This window comes from Camelus bactrianus, chromosome 8 (genome assembly GCF_048773025.1).
Source record: "Camelus bactrianus isolate YW-2024 breed Bactrian camel chromosome 8, ASM4877302v1, whole genome shotgun sequence".
NCBI lineage: Eukaryota > Metazoa > Chordata > Mammalia > Artiodactyla > Camelidae > Camelus > Camelus bactrianus.
Window position 1 is genome coordinate 13887156 of NC_133546.1, and position 21728 is coordinate 13908883.

General features: G+C 39.1%; 1 protein-coding gene across 6 annotated transcripts in view; it reads right to left on the bottom strand.

The window, feature by feature from the left end:
- The window catches only part of MTHFD1L (methylenetetrahydrofolate dehydrogenase (NADP+ dependent) 1 like), a 188443-nt gene that overhangs the window by 101591 nt on the left and 65124 nt on the right, over nt 1-21728 (bottom strand). For all 6 annotated transcript variants that reach the window (XR_012508535.1, XR_012508533.1, XR_012508534.1 and 3 more), the window contains exon 20: nt 18633-18744. Coding sequence is in view for 1 of the 6 variants with exons in the window: in XM_074368158.1 (XP_074224259.1) it covers nt 18633-18744 (112 nt within the window). In the remaining 5 variants the exon portion in view is untranslated. The remainder of the gene's footprint in view (nt 1-18632; nt 18745-21728) is intronic.

The window sequence follows — 21728 nt, forward strand, 5'->3', positions numbered from 1 at the left end:
ATTTTTATAGTTCTACATATTTTTAGAATTTGTCATGAAATTATTGCCTGACATTAAAAAGTAAACACAATCCAGTCAACCAAAACATTCATGCAATTTTATAAAACAAACAAAAAAGGATTAAACAAGATGAGGGTGGGGTGAGGATCAAAAGAAGGTACTCAGATTGCTGGTGTCTAAAATTCAGAGTGTTTGTGTGCATAAACACTTTAATATATGAAAAAATTAATAAAAAAAACCCCCACCTCATTCATTAGGACATAACTGAACACCTCAGTGGGGAAGAAGGAGCATTTAGTGGGTGAATAAGCCATCCTCAGTGCCCCTGGAGAGCAGGCTACAAGGGGAACCACCGAGAAATCTCACAGTCTTGTTCATTTCTCCCAGTTGCAGAGAGAGGTCTTACCAGGGCTCAGTCTGCCTCATCCCTCAAATCAGCTACTGTTCACATCTCTACCTCCCATCCCAAGGGAAATGAAAGGGCATGGATGGTTGGCTACATACAACCACCACTCCTGCTGGAAAGTAACGTAAAACCGCTGACCCACGAAATATAGACCCATGACTATTAATGTCCAGATTTCGTGCTAAAAAAAGTAAAGACTTGACCACATACTAACGATAACTGCCAATTGATGCCTCTAGCCTCAGCCTCTCTCCTAAATTTCAACCCATATTTCCTTCTTCTCCCTACTCCATGCATAACATGAATAATGTTAAAATTCTGCCACAACTGCTTACTGTCATTTTACAAAGAAGTAACACAGTGCAGGCAGCGCTGAAGTCTACCCTCACATGTGGGTGCCCAGTTCAGCTCGCTCCCTTCTTCCCATAGTCAACAATTCTTATTAACGTGGTGCTTACCCAGGCTATGTTTTCATTCTTTTTACACATGTCCAAAGGCATAAACAAAATACAGTGCCGCCTGTATGTTTTCCAAATGTGTTAGACTGTATTTACAATTCCTCTATCTGCCTTTTCACTCAGCGTTGTGTTTCTGAGATCTTACCTCGTGTAAATGCCCAGGAGCAGTAATGCTGGTTCTATAATACCCAACTCTCTTACTGCAGACTAACTGAGTCCTTTCCTGGGGGGCAGAGGTGGGGGGAGCATTAGATAAGCCTTTGACCTCTCCCTCCCCTCACTTACTCTCTTCAGGAAGGTGGAATGACTTATCTGATGAGAGGCGGGCACTTTGGAAAGAAACTCCATTTTCAAGTGAAGTCTTGGTAACAATAACTCTACAAAATCATTCTGGAGGTCCTCATGGATCAGAAACTTTATGCTCTTCTCTGTGACTTCTAAGGACATTGAAAATATACCTCCAATCTATTTCTTCTGCCATATCTCAGCTAACTGAACTAGGGTGATTCCCTGAACACATACCAACCTGTCTCCCCTCTGTTCTGCTTTACTAGACTATTCCTAACCTTTCTTCAAAACTTCCCTCAACTGCCATCTTCTCAAGGGAGTCTTAATGGAACCACTATTTTAAAATTGTCAATTTATCTCGACCAGTCATTGAAAGCATAAAATTTCAGATCAGCGTTTACTCCCCACCAAATGACTGCATTCAACCATGAAATTCATCTTCCCCACATGTCTTATACTCCAGCTAAACCCTCCTTGGACCCAACAACGCCTTCCCGTCCACATGCATTTGTTCGTTTTATGCACTCTGCTTAGAATTCATTCCTCTCTGACTCTGCATGTCAAATAACTTCAGATTTTAAGACAATTTTTCCTTTAAAAAAAAATCACAATAGTATAAGACACTAACTGTAAAAATTTCATGAATACCAAAATGCGTAAAGAATAAAGTGAAAGTTACCATGACCCCATTTCCCACAGATGAAAAAAAAGTAATCATTTGATATACTTCTTATATATCTTTTCACTGCATATAGATACTTACTTAATAATTTTTAAAATACAATAAATATATTGTAAATATTATTTGGCAACTTGGTTTCTTTTACTTTGTATATCTTGAACTTCTTTCCAAGTTCCATACATGTCTATTCTTTTTAATAACACTGATGTTATACCAGTAATACCATATTTTTTTTCCCTTAAAGCTTTAGGTTTTAACTTTCACATTAAAAATTTAATCTATCTTTATTTTGAATATATTGTGACACAGGGCTCTAAAGTTTATGTTTCAAAATTAATAACCATGAAAAAGAATGTGAAAATGAATATATGTATGCATATGTATGATTGAAACATTATGCTGTACACCAGAAACTGACATATTGTAACTGACTATACTTCGATAAAAAAGAAATGCCATTTGCAGAAATAACACCAGTAAATAAATAAAGAGCTTTTAAAAAAGTAAAAAAAAACAACAAAATTAATAACCAAATGTCTGAATATCATTTAATCAGTAACACATCCATTGGTCACTGATTTGAAATGTCATTTTATCCAATTATTAATTCTTACATATGATGGAATAAGTCTAATTAAGGACACTCTGGGGTGTTCTTTTGATATCAGTTTTGTTTATCCCTCTTTATTGTTATGGCAGTATTATCTTATTTTGACATGCCACCCCAAAATGTGTGTCTTTGGCACGAGGATTATTCTATGTTCATTATTCCTAAAAAAACAGAAGACTCAAGAATTCTTTCTTTTTATTTCTTCAACTGCCTAGAAAAATTTAGATAAAGGGACTGGTTCAGGAAGAGATCACCAGAGAACGACTAATTAACATAAAGAATATGGGCTAGGTGTGGTGGAGGGCCCTCGAGACCAAAGTCTTCTCTGTGTCCCCATGTCTTTGCATAACCCAGCAAACATCTGCTTTTTCATCTTCCTGTGAATTGCCTTCCTTCCCTGAAGTCTCAGACCCCCACCTGCCTCTCCTTGGTCCAGGATGACACATACGCCTCATTTTACCTGATGGTCTTTAGAATCTCTTACGTTTTGATAGTATGCACATAATTAAAGTTGGTTTTTCTCCTGTTAATCTGTCTCATGTCTATTTCATTATTAGGCCAGTCAGAAAAACCTACAGGGGCAGAGGGAAATTTTTCCCTTCCTCAACATGACTATACACTATGGTACAGTACAGCATGGCACGGCAGAGCACAGTAATTTCATAGAAATTTGCACATTAGTTTGTCAGAGGAATGATGATTAATACTGATTATTCCCATTCAAGAACATGGTGTGCATCTCACCAGCGATTTAGATTCAAGAGTCTTGCTCTGTGTCTTTCAATGAAATTTTACACTTTTCATTCTATATGCTCATTTCTTGTTACATTTATCTCTAGGCATTTTATAGCCAGGGGACACATATGAATAGGATATTTCCCCCTTTGCAGTATCTGTTTATTGCTGATATAAAGAAAAACTATTGTATATTCACATTGCATCCAAATATCCAACCAAAACCTTTACTACTTAAATTCCTTGAGCTTTTTAGTTATACAATCATGCTGTATATAAATAGTGGAAAACTGGTCACTTCTTTCCAATATTTATACTTTCTTATTGTTCTTGTTTTATTACAATGGCTAGTATTTCCAGAATAATGATGAATGGTGATCATCATAAACATTCTTGTCATGGCTTGAATACATTCATGTGGCGTGAGGCTTCACTGTTTAATATGATGCTGATTGTGAGTTACTTCTTTACTCCATTTTATTTTGAACTGGATACCCAAGCACTTTGTGGCTTACTCCTTTTAAAACTCGGGTAGTTTTTAAAATGGGTATTACTTGTATCAAAGCATTAATGGCTCAAAGAACATTTATGGTTGAAGCTAGCAAGAAGTTGAGACTTTCAGAAAGCCCTAATAATCCAAATTTATCTCCCTCCTCAGAAAGGTAGAGAGGTCCATGCAATGATACGCCATTCCTTCAGTGATGGCCAGTTTCCTTATGTTCCGTATTCAAAATTCTATTGTTTTCTTTGTATTAGAAGAGCACGAACATTATATATCAAACATTGCTAAAAGCTTAAAATAACTTCACATCTATTTTCTAAACTACAATTTATATACTCGGAGAGGGTTATTGGGTTCTCTTCAGCATCCTCAGGCTGAAAGTTCACAGCCAAGGTGGGGTTTAGCAGCCACAGAATATAAATTTAAAAGTCACTGCACAGTGGATATTTTTATTTTTGATCCTCAAAAAGCCTATGCATTTTTGAATCATTTTATGTTAACTTTCATAGCACTGATGCCTGTAAGACAGTGTTTTGACAGGGTCTTATTTTAACCGCACATTTTACGATGGTGAGCAGAACTACATTATGAGCATATTATTCAGAATATACAGAGATCATAAGTAGGGACAGGCTAGATATCTCACTGAAAATAAATTTGCATCTTGCAGCACACAAAGAAACAGCCAGTGTCAAGTTAGACATTCCTAAAGTTCAAAACTCCTTTCCAAACTGTTTACCCTTTTAATTACTTTATTTAACTACTGTCTCAAAAAACCACAGAGCAAATATGCTGATATTCACCATAAAAAGCCGAGAGGAAATTCAGACATGTTTACAAGTAGAGAAGTTATTCAGTAAACTTGTGTGTATTATTAATTTTTCATTAAACAAACCATTTATTTAGTGCCAGTGATGCGCTCTGCACAGGGCTATGGGATGATGATATGGAATGAGAGAGGCATTTAGGAAGTAGCAAAGCACAGTGCTCAGAGCAAAGGCTTGGGGCCGGGGCTTAGGCTCAAATCTCTGCTCCCCCCTTGCACTAGCTGTTTGCTTTGGGGAATTACTAACTCACTCGGATGCTCAGTTTCCTCATCTGTAAAATGGGGTTGGGTGGGGAGATACTCTGGTAGCTGCCTACTAGGGCTGGTATAACACACGTAAAAAGCACCCAGCAGGATGCCCAGCACACAGCAGGTCCTCAAGAGGAAAGGTAAACTCATCTATGCCAGGAACTGCATGTGCTTTATATGCATCATTTCTGTAAAGTTGCTTTATATGTTAGGTCATGTTATTTTCCCCAGCTTTGCAGACAAGAGAACTGGGGCAGGGAGGGGCTGTCAGCTCCCAGTGGATAGCACCCTAGGGGATATCTGGTTGGCTCAGGGACTGGGAGGAGCTGTTGGCATTTGGAGGGTGGGGCCAAGGTACTGAAGACCCAGGATACAGGATACAGAAGAGTCCCACAAAGATGTGTTCTCTGCCCGACACGATCTTCCCTCCCGTCTTGTAGTTGGAAAACCTGTTTATGATTAGATGAACCTAGAGCCCACCCCCAATCTGTTTTACGTAAACACTCAAAATCAAGCTATCAACATGTACCGAATTTTTAAGGAATGCAAACAAGCACGCACGTTGAGGGAAGGTTAATTTTATTTTCTCTGGAACTTTGCCAAGAGATGTTCGGTTTTTCAGAAACATCACATCACCAGTGCCAATAACCACTTGTGATATGTGAGTTGCCGAAACACCCCTGACCCTTCTGCACTCGTGCAGTCCCATGTACCAATTCTCATGTGTGTGCAAGCACTGGACCGCTCAGAAAATCTTCTAGGGAAGTTGAAATAGATCTCCTAATCAGTACATACTGAAATAAATATTGTTACTGTAAAATACTTACACAGCTAACGCATTACGTTGTTTTTTGAAATTATATGTAGGTTATAGTACCTGAGTTGTACTTCAGGATAGTCAAGTGTTGGGTGTTAAAAGAGGTAATGGGTATGCTGAGTTTGAGAACACATTAGGCTACGGAATTTGTCCAAAGTCACAGCTGGTAAGGAATGGGGCTGGTATTCGACCCTGTTCCAGAAAACAAACCTTCAGCAAACATACTTGAAGTGAAATGTTAAAAGCTTTCTCTCTGAGATCGGGAACCAGAAGGGAGAGCAGCTCTAGGAAGCTGGAAGTGTTCTATTTCTTGACCTGGGTAATGACTTCACGTGTGCTTACAACAACACATTAAGTTCTTTATTTTATGTTTTATGTGTACTTTGAAATAGATTTTGAAAACAAGAAAGAAAGAAATATTTGGAGATGAACAAAAGGCCGACCTAGGCTATTATTACTCAAGTTGGGCAACTCTGCAGGTCCTAATTTTTTCCCCATTATGATTACTTTCAAACCAAGTAAGATTTAGTAGGCCTATAAGACAAGATTGTACAATCTGGAAATGTTCATGTTTCATAAACCTTAAAAATGTTTGTATACCATCCAATAACTCCATTTTCTATGAATCTATCCTAAGGAAAAAGAACAAAATAAAGAGAAAAAAATCCATAATGTGCTAAGATGTTCACTGACCACATGATAATAAAGTGGAAAACAACTAAATAACCTGTAAATACAGGGAATTGTTAAGAAAATTCATTTTTATAATGGAATTATTATACAATCAATAAAAAAAACACTCATGCTATGACTAAAGGGGGAGGGGAAGTCCTAGGCACAGACGAAAAAGAAAATGAGAGAGGGAGGAAGGTGAAGGTGGGGAGAGAAAGGAACGGGTTGGGTGAGACAAAAACTACACTGGTTTTCTTCACATGATGAGCTTATGAATGTCATCTGAACTTACTGCACTTCCTAAATTTTCTTTAATGACTATGTAAAACTTCAGTAATGGGGTATATAAGAACTGAAAAAAAATAATCACAAACCTAAAATATCCTAAATACAAAATAAAGTTACTTGAAAATGGAACTTTAAAACTTCCAGATCAAGATGGAATAGAAGGACGTGGAGCTCACCTCCTCCCATAAATACATCAGAAATACATCTACGTGTGGAACAATTCCCACAGAATACCTGCTGAGCTCTGGCAGATCTCATACAATCAAAACGACAAGAAAGATCACCATGTAACCAGGTAGGACGGAAAAACAAACAAAAAGAATCAGGGTGGGGACCTGTGGCCCTGGGAGGGAGCTGTGAAGGAGGAAAGGTTCCCTCACCCTGGGAAGCCCCATCACCTGCAGGGAGATTCGCTGGGGCTCGGAGGAGAAAGTATAGCAGCTGGTTTATGGCAGGCAGATCAGGGACCAGCACTGAGGGTTTGTGTTACCTCGCTGCACCCCAGCCTGAGGGGCTGCTGGAGCACTCGGGGGCTAGGTGGCTTCAGAGGAAAGGCTTAGGGAGAGGGCTGGGGTTGGCTGTGCGGAGACAGCCTGAAGGGGCGGGAATGTGGTACGGACCACAACTGGGAGTGTGTGCAATGGAGCCTGAGTCTGCCATTAAAAGCCCCATTGTTAACGCATGCAAAGGGAGGGGCAGGACTGAAGAGAAGGGAACACTCCCGAAGTCCTTCTATGAAGCCACCATCACCTTGATACGAAAACCAGTAATAATACCAAAAAAGAAAACTACAGGCCAATATCTCTGATAACCATAGATGCAAAAATTCTCAACAATATATTAGCAAACCGAATCCAACAACACATAAAAAAGATCATACACTGGGATTAAGATGGAGTCATCTCATGGTCATAAAGATGGTTCAACATACACAAATCAATGTGATACACTACATCAACCAAAGAAAAGACAAAAACCACCTGATCACCTCAACAGATGCTGAAAAAGCATCTGATAAAACTCAACATCCATTCATGATAAAAACTCTTACCAAAGTGGGTACAGTGGGAGCACATCTCAACGTAATAAAAGCTATTTATGACAGACTCACAGCCAACATAATACTCAATGGTGAAAAGCTGAAAGTTTTCCCGCTAAAATCTGGAATAAGACAAGGACGCTCACTCCCACCACTTCTATTCTACACAGTCTTGGAAGTCCTTGCCAGCAATCAGACAAGAAAAAGAAGTAAAAGGAATCCAAATTGGAAGGGAAGAGATAAAACTGTCACTATTTGCAGATGACATGATACTACATACAGAAAACCCACACAAAAACTACTAGAACTGATAATAATTTGGCAAGGTAGCACAATACAAGATTAACATACAGAAGTCTGTTGCATTTCTTTATAATAACAATGAAATAACAGAAAGGGAAAGTTAAAAAAAATCCCTTTTAGTATTGCATCAAAGAAAAAAAACCCCAAAAAACCCACATAGGAATAACCCATCCTGAGAATTATAACATATCAATAAAGGAAACTTAAGATGGTTCAAAGAGGAAAGCTATCTCATGCTCTTGGATTGGAAGAATTAATATTGTTAAACTGGCCATATTACCCAAAGCAATCTACAGATTTAATGCAATCCCTATCAAATTACCCAGGGCATTTTTCATAGAACTAGAACAAATAATCCTAAAATTTGTATGGAACCATAAAAGACCCAGAATTGCCAAAGCAATCCTGAAGGAAAAGAACAGAGCTGGAGGCATAACCCTCCCAGACTTCAGACACTACTACAAAGCTACAGTAATCAAAACAGTATGGTACTGGCACAAAAACAAATGTACGGATCAACAGAACAGGACAGAGAGCCCAGAAATAAACCCACACACCTATGGTCAATGAATCTTAGACAAAAGAGGCAAGAATATACTATGGAAAAAAGAGTCTCTTCAGCAAATCATGTTGGGAAAGGTGGACAGCCACATGCAAATCAATGAAATTAGAACACTCCCTCACACTGTACACAAAAATAAACTCAAAATGGCTTAAAGACTTCAATATAAGACATGACACCATAAAACTCCCAGAAAACATTCTCTGACATAAATCATACCGGTTTTCTTAGGTGTGTTCCCCAAGGCAACAGAACAGTTGTGTTTTCTATCATCAGGACACAGATAGTCTTCATTTGAAAGGATGCATTAATGTTTGTGAAGGTTTGACCCCTAGCATCTTAAGCTGGTAACAGCAGTTGGCGTCCGCTGTTTGGGGCCAGAGTCTGTGTTTTTTCCAGAATGACTGCACTTCAGTCTGAGAACAAGCCTTGATTTAGATAAGGAGAAACCAAGATGTGGGGAGGTTATGCGACCTACCCAAGGTCACCCCCAGGGCACAGCAGAGAGCAGTTCAAATCTAGATGGTTGAAGCCTGCAAACTAACACGTGTGGCTGCTCTGAGGAAAATCATCTCTATTACCTGGGTTTTCAGTATTATAGCAGAAAATGACCAATAAACCAGAGGGGCATCAGAATGAACCCTCCCCCCCAAATCAGTCTAACTTAGTATTATTCTAACTAAAATCCTCTGGAGCACTGGAAGATCAGGTTGTAAAGCTCTGGTGACCTGTAATTAAGAAATACTATTCCTAAGTTTTTTAAAAGTGTATGAAAATAGTTGATATATACAAAAGAATATATGTAAGTTAGCAACAATCACTAAAAAACCTAAACATCAATAACCCAAATTCAGGATGGTGGGCACTTCCGGCGGGAAGGCAGAGAAGTTGGAATCGGGGGGGTGGGGTGGGCAGCGGGGCATGACTTCTAATGATTTCCTATCCCAAAAGCACCACAGAGAAAAACAAATGGAAACTAGGCTTCTAAAATGGGCAGAAGACCTAAACAAGCAATTCTCCAATAAAGACACACAAATGGCCAATAGGCACATGAAAAAATGCTCAATATCGCTAATTATCAGAGAAATAAAAATCAAAACTACAATGAAGTATAACCTCACACCAGTCAGAATGGCCATCATTCAAAAATCCACAAAAAATAAACGCTGGAGAGGGTATGGAGAAAAGGAAACTTTCCTACACCGTTGGTGAGAATGTAGTTTGGTGCAGCCACAATGGAAAATAGTATGGAGATTCCTCAAAAGAGCAAAAACAGACTTACCATATGATCCAACAATCCCACTCCTGGGCATATATCCAGAGGGAACCTTAATTTGAAAAGATACATGCACCCCAATGTTCATAGCAGCACTATTTACAATAGCCAAGACATGGAAACAGCCTAAATGTCCACTGACAGATGACTGGATAAAGAAGTTCTGGTATATTTATACAATGGAATACTACTCAGTCATAGAAATAATAAAATAATGCCATTTGCAGCAACATGGATGGACCTAGAGACTGTCATTTTAAGTGAAGCCAGAAAGAGAAAGAAAAATACCATATGATATTATTTATATGAGGAATCTAAAAAAAAAAGACAAATAAACTTATTTACAAAACAGAAAAAGACTCATAGACATAGAAAACAAATTTATGGTTAATGGGGGAGGGGTTAGTGGATGGGAAGGAATAAATTGGGAGTTCGAGATTTGCAGATACTAACTACTATATATAAAATAGGTAAATAACAAGTTTATATTGTATAGCACAGGGGACTATATTCAGTATCTTGTAGAAACCTATAATGAAAAACAATATGAAAATGAATATATGCATGTATATGTATGACTGAAGTATTGTGCTGTACACCAGAAATTGACACAACATTGTAAACTGATTATATACTTCAATTAAAAAAAAAAGGCTTCTAATTTAAAAGTCTGTTACCTTATTACATTAAGTTCTACAGTTACTTAATACTCGGTTTTGTTTTTTCTTCTGAAAAATAATTTTAGACAATTGCCATCATCACGTGCTCCTTTTTCTGCTGAGCCAGATCATAATGAAAGGCCTTTACCGCCTGTTATCGCTACTTGTGAAGTTCTTTCTTCCTTACCTCAAAAACATTTCAGGATTAATTCATATTTAATGAACATATTAGCAATATAAACAAGGGATAAACTGAAAGTATTCCAGGAAAAGGTCAACAAATTCTATTCAAACTGTCTTGAAAAAAAGAGAAAAGTAAAGACAATGTGGAATCTGATCATAAAATAAAACCCTTTCTTTTCAAAGTTCCAAGGGATCTTTTATGAGAAATACTCGGAACTAGACAACATAAGAGCAACATACGCAGTAAGAATAGTGTCCTTTACTTTTCCAGAAAGACCAGGGATCACTGGTGAGCAAAGCTCAGGATCAACAGGAAGGGTCGGGCTGAGATGACGCTTGGAACCCTGCTAGAAGAAAAGCTCGCATCTCTGCAGTGACAAGCATGCGTCCCTTACGCTCTGCTTCCTTGGGGAGACAGAGTGCCACGGAAAATGAACTTAAAAGCTGTTCCTGAGGCAGAGGTCCCAAAGCCAACAGCTGACCAGCACATGTACTGGCCTTGAGCACTCATTTAGCTCTCTTGAGGCTTCTCAGCCCTTTTTTAGGGCCGGAGTTGACATGCACCTCTGAAAGAATCATGGAGGAAGGAAAGTTCCACATATTTTATGGCTTAAGAAAAAGGGACACCATATATAAACATAAATTCTGAGATGATTAAAGGCTTAAATGTAAGCGCTAACATTTTATGAACCAAGATCGACGACCTTTATGATTCCAAAAGCTGAAATCATAAAGAAAAAGGGATGGAAAGAGGAAAAAAAAATTACAACAGACACATTGAAAAGGTAAGCTATATACAGTAGAATACATTTATAACAGAATGGCAAAGGATTCATATTCAGAACATACAAAAGATGTTATAAATTAATAAAAAAGAGATACATAGCCCAAAAGAAAGTGGGCTCTGAAGTGTCCGTAAATATGCTTACACTCACGACTGTAATAAAGTACCATTTCACTACCACTAGATTGGCAACTTTGAAAATCTAACAATACAGATGTTGAGAAGAGTGTGGAGAATCAGAGATCTCATAAATGATGGTTAGTAATATAAATTGGTATGACTTTGAAGAACAGTTTGGCTTTATCTACTAAGATGATCTAAAGCATCCTTATCACCCCCCAAATCTCACGCCAAGGCACAGGTCATAGAAACACCTTTGCACATGTTCTCAGAGACATAAACAAGAATGTTCCGGGTAGCATTATTTGGGACAGAACACTGAAAGGACTCTAAACTAAATGCCCCTCAGTGAAGAAGGCACAAATACATGTGCTGTGTGCATGCCAAGGAAGACGCTGCAGGCAAAGCGAAGCTTTTTGATCACAGCTATTGGGTTAACAGAGGAATGTTAACACTGACCAAAAATAGCAAGTTATAGAGCAGGGGTTGGCCTGCATACCTCCTGGCTTCATGTGGCCTGTCAATCATTTTTTTTAAAGAAAAAAAATCACTTGGTAAAAAAAAATCAGAAGAAGCATGTTTCATCACACATGACAACGATGAAATTCAAATGCCAAAAGTCCATACATAAAATCTATTGGAACATAGTCTCCTTCATTTTTTAAAATCTATGGCTGTTTTTGCAATAGAGTGCACAGAGACGCTATGACTCACAAAGCCTAAAATATTTATTGTCTTGCCCTTTATGGGAGACATTTGCTGACCTCTGTTGTAGCACAATGCAGCCAGTAAATGTACGTGTCGAAGCATCCTGAGGCCCAGCAGTGAACCAACTCAGAGGAGCCTCGGGATATTTTAAAATTTGGAGGGAAACTCGGCACCACTCGACATCCGTTGGACACTGCAATCTACTTGTCTGAGGCAGCTCACTGTTTGAACACTTTCACGCTGCATTCCCTTCAGTGACATCATAGATTTGCAAAGCTAAATTCTAGGCAGTTGCTGCAGTAAAAGCAAGAACTGGGTGAAAACCAATGTAGAACCAAAAACGCGGTTTGAAGTGTCAAGTGATTCCAAGGACTGAGAAGTTGTTCTGTGCCCAACAAGGACACACACCTTGTTAATAAGTTATGCTGGCTATTTAAGAGTGAAGTATTATTTCCTCTTTCGATTGATATGCACTCCTTTTTCAGACAGCTACTAGGTTGTTAGAACATGAATATCCATTAAGATGTTTGGATCTAACTACTTAATGAGTGTCAGGTATTTCTTTTGGCCTGAAGTGTGATGAAAAAACTGCTGAGACTCTAAGACGTGTCATGACAAGAGAAGGCTTGAGGATTTCTGTTGTAGAACTTTTGCAGACTTATGTGATAAACTAAGTACAAAAGCACGCCTGCAAATGTTAACCCCCCAAATCAGGATAGTGACTTCTACTAGAGATGCATAAAGGGAATGGATCAGAGAGGGACTCACGGGGTCCTCAACTCTATCTCTAATGTTTTACTTAAAAAAAAAACAAAACAAACCAAAAAACAAAACTAAAGGACACATAGCAATAGGTTATAATTTTCACACAACAGGGTTGTGTGAACATGGATGTTTATTATTTTAACCTGCATACTGTGAAAATTAGTAAAGGGAAACCTCACTAAAATGGAGCTGGGGAGCCTGAAGGTACAAAATACAACTCTATGTCAATACAGACCCGAACAGGGGGAGACGTACCTTGCATCTTCAGCAGGAAGTGACTCTATTTTATAACTACCAGGAGGAGGAAGAAAGATTTTCTGCTGGCCTGGCAACAGCACAGCCAGTGAGACTGTCAGCCAATGAAAAGCCACTCAAACTCCCAGTTTTCTCCAATGGCCTTTCTGTTTTTAACAGCCCCTCCCAACTTCCCCTTCTTTCTAGAGAACAGTTTCCTCTCCTTTGCTTTACTGGACTTGCATGTAGTTCACCGTAGTGGCATGTCCCGAGTTGCAATTCTTTGCTGCTCCAGATAAACCTGTTTTGCTGATAAAATAACTGGCTATTTTATTGTTTTATGTTAACAATACTCTCCTGAATACTGTATACTTGGACTATTTCACTTTTTTTTTTAAGGGTAGAAGACTGAGTAATGAAAGAAGAGAGGGCTACTTTATACAAAAACATAGGAAGACAAAGGTGAGGCGGAATAAAGGCCAGAACAGAGAGTGAAGGGAGAATGAGATTAGGCCCAAAACTGCATTAAGAGAAGTCAGACTTCCTGGGACAATGAGTAACAACCTTCTCTTACTAAGCTATCCGGATTATAGGGGTTTAAAAACAACTGGTGATGAGTAGTTCCCCTGAAGGTTAACATGTGACCTTCAGCCAGCGTCTCCAACAATTCAGCACTACTGCTCCTTGATTTAATTACAATACAATCACTAGAGGAAAAAACGGGTAATATCATAGCAGAAATGGAGCACAGGCTGAGACCAGCTTTTCTAAATAATGTAAACAGACCGAGGTCTGGGGGAATTAAAGCTTCGTAAGCTGGAAGGCCACTTGACGTCAGATTTTTCTTAAGGGTGGATAAAGTGATGGCAATGTTTCATTTGGTCTGGTTCTCTTCTACCAAAATGAAGGAATATTTAAAATGTCACGGCAATAAAAGTGGAAAAAAGAGGACAAGCTAGTAAGTGGGTGTAGACACCAGAGTCCCCTGAAGCCCAAGAAGAAAGATCTGGAACTGTCTGCAAAAGGACGCAGGCGAGGGGAGTGAGGAAATGAGAGTGTGACTCAGTAAGATAAGCTTTAATTAGCATATATTTGAGAGAAAGATCTTGTAAAGTACTAAGGAGAAAAGAAGAAGAGGGAAAAAGAACCAAATGTATTTCATTACAGTTGGCACACACTGTTCTGTATCAGCACAGTGTAATCACATTGGCACTAATTGACCATCTGCTGCAGACAGACCATCTGAAACTGATTATTTTTTAATGGGACTGGATGGGAACCAGGTAAAGAGAGATTAGAAATCACGGTGGGCAGAAGGACCGGTGGATCATGTGTCTAGGTCCGGGTGAGGGGAGCCGGGAAGATGCATCCTTCACCACTGACTGGCTGGATGCTGAACATGTGTCATAATCTCGGGCTTCAGTCACATCAGCTGTAAGATGGGGATAGTAACACCCATTCCTCAGAAAAGAACTGTTTAAAGATCAAGTGAGAATGTGCACAACAGCTTTAGCACAGGTCTGGAGCTCGGGAATGGCTCAGAGAATGGGAGCATTTGTAATGAAAATATTAACAAGGCTTTGTTTCCCAATCCTACTCAGTTTGTCTTGGAAATGCCACGGCTATTGGTTCTGATCTCTAAATCCGACTCCTGAATGTTCAAGGCCAAGCTCCGTGCATGAAATCATTGGGCACTTGTCTAATCTTCCCCTTCTGCTGCGTTGTTTGTTTACCCTTATGTACCCAGGAAGCACCCAGAGAGCCCAGCCTGGGTCTGTGTGATTCTTTACAGACAGCAAGGGAAAGACTCAGGATAAATTAGGTAACTTCTTGACATCTTAGACTTTGGACGAGGATGCTAAATGCCAGAGGTAGTTGGGACATCAAAAGCCACTAAAGCTTCACAGAGATCACTGTAAGGTGAGTGGGCTTACACGACATCCATTAGGCTATGAGATGATGCTTTTTTGAGTCATGATCCCCTTTGAGGATCTGGTGAGAACTGTGGAGATTTTCTCCCCCCTTTTTTTTTTAAATATATATACTCATAGTATATAATTCTGTACTTAATTATGGGAGGGGTGCCTGGTGACTGTCGGTTAAGAACTGCTGGCTATAAAGATGTACACGTGGACCCTGCATTCTAGAGCAAAGGCAAGGGATTCATCTGAACTGCAATCAAAACCAAATTAAGAGAACAGAAAACAAATTAAAAATAAAACAAGGTTCATGTGTAAGTTTGAAATCTCTACAAATAGTTTCAATATGAGATCATTTCTTAAAACCTAGAAACTCTATGCTATTTTCCTTTACATGCTTCTTTTAGAAATAACACGACTGAAGTTTGATGCCAAAGAAATGTTTGCCTTTACAGCAATAAATGGAAGTCAAGTGGACTCCCATAAGGATGGCTGACTAAAGGAGAAATAGAAATCACAGTGACCACAGCACTTTCTTCCAAATCCTCATGAAACCTTTTGCTCTAGTCTAACAAATTCATGCAATTAATTAAATAAACTTCATTCTGTTTTAAGTTTAAATGGAATACTGATTCCATTAGAGTAATTACTGCAGAGTAGACAAAACAGTACCTTCTTTGTGTGTGTTGGGACAGAACAAAAAATTAGATGAAATGTACCTTCGTCAAGCCAGTATATGAAGAAAATTCTATCTAAGAGATGCCCACCATCTTTTAAGGCTCCTCATTAATCAATACGATACTAACTCTCATAAGTGCATGGTACTCACCACTGAGATTCTGTTGGTGGGCTTCTCTCAGACCACGTTATAAATTACTGGAGGCTAAGAAATGTGTCTTAATGATCTTAGATTTCCAGCTTCTTCTCTGTATTACTTGACATATAGCAGAAGCTCAGTAAATGTGCACTGAAATAAATTATCTCAAAAGGACTTAAATATATTTTCGTTTGACTGGTTTTTTCGAAATGCTGTCAAATCACTCTTTCTTCTGTGAGTTACCTATGACCTTTCAAATTCTTTGCCAGTTTTGCTATTGGATTATGATTTTTTTAAATCAATCTAGTCCACGGTGGGCTACTATATATTCTGATAATTGTCATTTGTCTATTATTCTTGAAAATATTTGCCTCCCAATCTGTCACTTGCTTTTTAAATCCTGTATCTTTTATCATAAACAATTTATTTTTTAATGTAACTCAAATTATCAATCTTTTTCTTTTAGGTTTGAGCTTTTTTCTCTTAAGAGAGTTTCCTATACACAACGTCTTTTCCAAGGTCACAAGCTCACCCTCAGACTTCAGGTAAACCTGTACTACTGCATTTAATTTCTGTAGAAGGATGTTAAAATAGGGCTTTTTTGGAATCACTTTCGTTTGAAGCCCCCAAACTATGCTGAATGCTCACATGCCAGAGGGTGATGCTTGACCTAACAACACATGCAAAGGAAATGTTTGAAAATACATTTTTGCATCCCTTAGTCCCCAAGAGCCACCTTGAGGTTTCAAAGGGGATGCAAGTTTGGAAGCTGGGAAAAGATTTCTTCAAAGAAAGTAATGGATGTGCCAACCACACACCCGGCCTCCCCCTGGGAAGGATGCAGAGCTGCCCCTACTTTTCTCCGGCTAGTGAGTGAGGCTACAGCAGAGCAAGTGAAAAGGCTTGACAGTGTCACTGCCTTTGGGGGACACTGTGGTAGACAAGGGTATGAAAAGAAGTCTAGGTTTACAAAGCAATTTCTCGTTTGATATGACTCGTTAAAGTTTTGTAGCATAGATAGTCTCCTTTTATCAAAAGAGGACACTGAGCCCTAGAGAAGTTCAGAAAATTGCTTCAGGTCATAATACCAGTTAGGGTTCTGATTCCACAGCTTCTAACTCTGGGTCCACAGCTACCTATCCAGATCCAGTTTGTCTTCTGGTCCAGTTTCTGGTTTTTTCAGATGAGAATGTCCACAAGGGACACACCCAGAGTGGCTAATGGCTTGTCCAAGGTCACCCAGGGAACTGGCATGGTTTGCATACATCACCAGCATATACCTTTTAAGATCCTTTGCTGCGGTAACACATATTCTATAAATGTGTTGATAGAGTAAGGATCGCACAGAGGCAGAGAGCTCTGTCAGCATACAATAGAGTGCTTTCTTCTAGAAGCTCTTCTATTTGTGGAGTCAGTGCATTAGAACCAGCACTTCACACAGCACCTAACTTTTCAGCGCCGGCCCTTACCAACCTCCTTGTCCATTAGCTCTACAATTATGCTGTGATCAATTGAGCAAATCCATTTAGATGGCATGTCTAGTCACTCTCATAAGTGGATCTGCTACCGAGGCAGTAAAGTACATAAGAGTACATAATACAGACCTTTGAGATGTGAACTATATAAATCCACATTTGGTCCTGACTGTGTCTGTAGGGAACTCTTCCAACCATCTCACTGACCCGGAGTGAACTTTGTAATGGCTGAGTATAAAAGTGCAGAGCTAAGTTCTTTTGTCCAGGAGAATCTTTTCTAGTAACCAGTGTGAAGGAAGCATTTGCTAGACTTGATTACAGGCACTCACGCACTGAATAGAAATGACCTGCTGCCATGTGAAAATCTGCTGCCATAACCCCTCAGATGTCAAGCAAAGGTGCCATCCCATGAATCCTTGTTTGTTTGTCTTTTGCTTTCTCACAGCCTTAATACTACAGGTGGCACTTGGGCTGGTGCAGACCGAGCAAACTCTATGGTAGTAGCTGCTCCCTCCTTCTGGCCAGAATACCCAACAAAAGCCAAAGAGAAGCAGGAACCACAAAAAGAATTTGACAGCAACAAAAAGTCTGCAGTCCTACCAATTAAAATTCCCAAGGCTAATGGTTGGGAGTCTACCTCTATTAGGCCACAAAAGCATACGGCGATTCGAGGAAGAGCAGGCTGATTTCATCTCAAGGGATGAGTAGTACGATTACTGCTAATAATGGGTAACGTTTAATGAGCATTTTCTCCTAGGAAATGACATGCATCACCCGACAGTATGCTCCAGGAGGGCAGGACTAGGTCTGCTTCGCTGACCATGCAGACAGAGCTCTGAATCACATGTCTCATGTGGGGTTAGGTTCTCAATGAATATTTGCTGAATGAATAAATAATTTCATTTGGTTTTCACAATAACTCTATAAGGTTTGATACAATAGACATCACCATTTTACAGATAGGAAAACTGAGGCTCAGAGGTCATTAAAATGTGCCCAAGGTCATGTGGCCAGCAAGTGTCAGAGCTTATATTCAAACCTGAATGCACCTGACATCAGAATTTATGTTCCAACCATGATGTCATGTCACTAGCATAGACCAGACCTTAGGGCTTTTCCAGTACTGAGACCATCTCTGGAAGGTGGGCCTAAAAGAATGTATTTTGAGTCAGAATGGGTACCACTCTGTTCCAGGCATCATCTTTCGGATTTCTTCAATATTTTGCAACAACGAAGTTTAAAGGAAGTGACTTACCTACAAATCCTTCTTCACCAACCAGTTTCAGGGCAATTTTATCAGCTAACACAGAAGAGTTGCCATGGGCAATGTTGGCAAAGGGGCCAGCATGCACAAACACAGGCGTCCCCTGTGGGAGCAGAAGAACACATTTTAAAAAGCTGTGAGAATCGGTAATTTCCCACTATAAGTTTGATAAGCCTCTGTGTTAGCTGCCTCAGGGACCAAGAAATAAACTAGTCACCTTATTTCATAATATTCTGCATTATATTTTTAAAAGAATGGAGTTAAACCCTGATGGTTGTTTCAAAGGCTTGGTCAAATGTTTTTCTTTTCCCCATTAAGAAATTAAATAATTCAAGAAAAATCTAAAGTAATCATAAAATCAACATAATAAATGAATTGTGGGAATCGTGCCAGAGCAAGTACACGAGGATTAATTTTATCATAGGCCACTTTTATATTTACAATAAGCTTGTTATACTGATTTTTCAAAATTTTGTCTTTCTCGTTTACCTTACGTGTTAAAAATCTGGTAATTATTAAGACAAAATCTGGTAACAAGAAAAATTTCATTCATAGTAAAATGTTAGAGTAATTACTGCTAAAAAGGCAAAAGAAAAAATAAGGGAATTATCAAAAACTTTAGATTTTAATTATTTAATTTTTACCTTAAAAATATTTTTTAGATTTTAATTATTTTAACAAAAATCTGTCGTATATGCATTTCTACTTTCACTTCGATACGTTTCCTTTGTCAAAGAGAACAGACTATAGCCCTTTCTAAAAAAACTCATCCACATGCATTAAAAATGTTCAGGTTTTATTCAGAGCCAGCCAGGGCCACTGGGGTCTGTGTATACGAAGCCTTGTTTCCACCTGTGAAAATACAGGCTGCCCTTATGCTGACACGGGGGAGGCGGGGAGTGACGCAGGGGATGGGGCCTGGGAGCCATGGAAAGTTCCCATGAACCAGGATGAGCCGTTAGCTGAACATGTTTCAAAGCTGAGAAAGCTGAACAAAAGCAGGAAGAAAGGCAGTGAAAGAAAAATCATCGCTGAGAGTGAAAAAGAGTTTATCAAAGCCACTCTGCGAGTTTTCTATTTACGTTTCCTTCCAAAGTCCTCAGGAGGGACAGTCACAGGATCCCGATAAGGTCATATAAATGTCTGTGGAAATAAAAGCTGGGACTAGGAAACCCAAACACACCTGTTTATGGAAATGCATACAAGTATGTTTCGTGTCTAGATCTCTGTGTACCTATCTGGGTATCTATCTGTAGTCTCTCACTTCTGTGCAGATAAACATTTTAAGCGCCCTAAAGAAAATGCCATTTAAAACATCTTAATGTCTTCATCACCTCCTAGCCTAGGATGCCCCAGGATGTGGCTGCCTATGGTAAGCTAGCGGAGCTAGTGAGAAAAATTTAAAGAGGACCAGGTTGATGGCTCCACCCCTGGGTGGCTGGCTGGCTTCACTACTATACACACTGCAGCCCTCACCGTGGCCACCTGTTCGAGCAGCACCCAGCACAGGTTTCCAGGGAGACAGGTGACAGGGTGTGGCTGGATCAGCATGAACACATTATGATTCCTGGGATAACTGTTCTAAGAACTAGATCAGCAGCATTTTGATTTTAATTAAAAATTAAATAAGGCCACATTGCAAATTAATCACTAAAGCAGCATCAGAGCCCTGGTTTTCGAACTCCCAGTATGTGGTTTAAACAAAAAAATTCTTAGGACGTCATTGTTAGACATTCAAACACAAAGACACAAATACTCACAAACTCAACTGACATTTGTACTTACATAATGCAGTAAGCTGAGTTAATACTCCTAAGAAATTCTATCACTAATCCAAAGACATAAAAATATCTATCCTGAGTTCGATACTTTATTTTATACACAGAACACTTACACAAGTAAAAACAGGAACTACCTCGGTTTCTGTGATGACAAAGCTATGAATAGTCTCCATATGGACTTTTCAAACATTTAATAAGATTAACACTTCAACTGCTCATTGCTTATCAGAGGTCCAAAAGAACATTATCCAAAAGAATTTCCTGCAATGCTCAAAATACTCTAAATCTGCACTCCCCAATACAATAGCCACCATCCACACATGGGTACTAAGCACTTAAACTGTGGCTGATAAAAATAAAGTAATAAACATATAAATCGAAATGCAACTGGTATGACTGCAGACTAAATTTTAGATTTTATTTAACATAAACTAATTTAGATTGCAGTAACCACAAGTGGCCAGTGGCTGCCATATTGGACAGCACACTGTAGCACATGGGTGTTCCCCTCAACACTGCCTACGTCTAACCCACGGTAAAATGTGAAGATCTCTCATTCTCTCTCTTCTCGATTAAAAAGTCTTCCACAGGGATGTTCTCCACCTGGCTATAAATGAGAATGACCCAGGAACCCAGACCATATCCGCCAGATATTCTAGGTTCACTTGGTCTGGGGAAGAGCTTGGCATCAGCATCTTTAAATCCTTCCGGGAGATTCTAACATGCAGCCAGGGTTGAGAACTACTGGTCTCCTGGCAACCTGCAGCACGGAGCCCTTGGGAGCCTCCTCTGGGACTAACAATCAAGCATGTTCAAACACAAGCACGAAAGCACAATCTGTACAGTGAGCAGTGATTTGGGGATCATTTTCTGATTTGAATTCCTAGTGCCACCAATTAGCCAGGTTAATGTGGAGTGACTATGTAGGACCCAGGCAGCAGAGCTCATACATGCAGATACTTTAACTGAATGGTGTGTTCACTTTTCAAACAATGCCCATTGCCTGTTAAAGTAATGTCAAAATGACTTATGTCTTAAGTGAAAAAACAAACACGAATATAAGTACAATAAGAACTGCTAAGGGGCAGCTCAACCTACTAATTCATTCACTAACAGGAAAAAGACTTTTAGGGTAAGAAATATCTTAAAAGTGCAAGTAATTTTTAATTTAAGAGATCATTATTTAAAACAGTAAGCTAATCATCCCTAATAATTGTAATAATTTTTTTTTTTGGTGGTAGTTTCTTTTTATTTATTTACTTTGTGGGGAGAGGTAATTAGTCTTAGTTATGTATTTTTTTTTTTT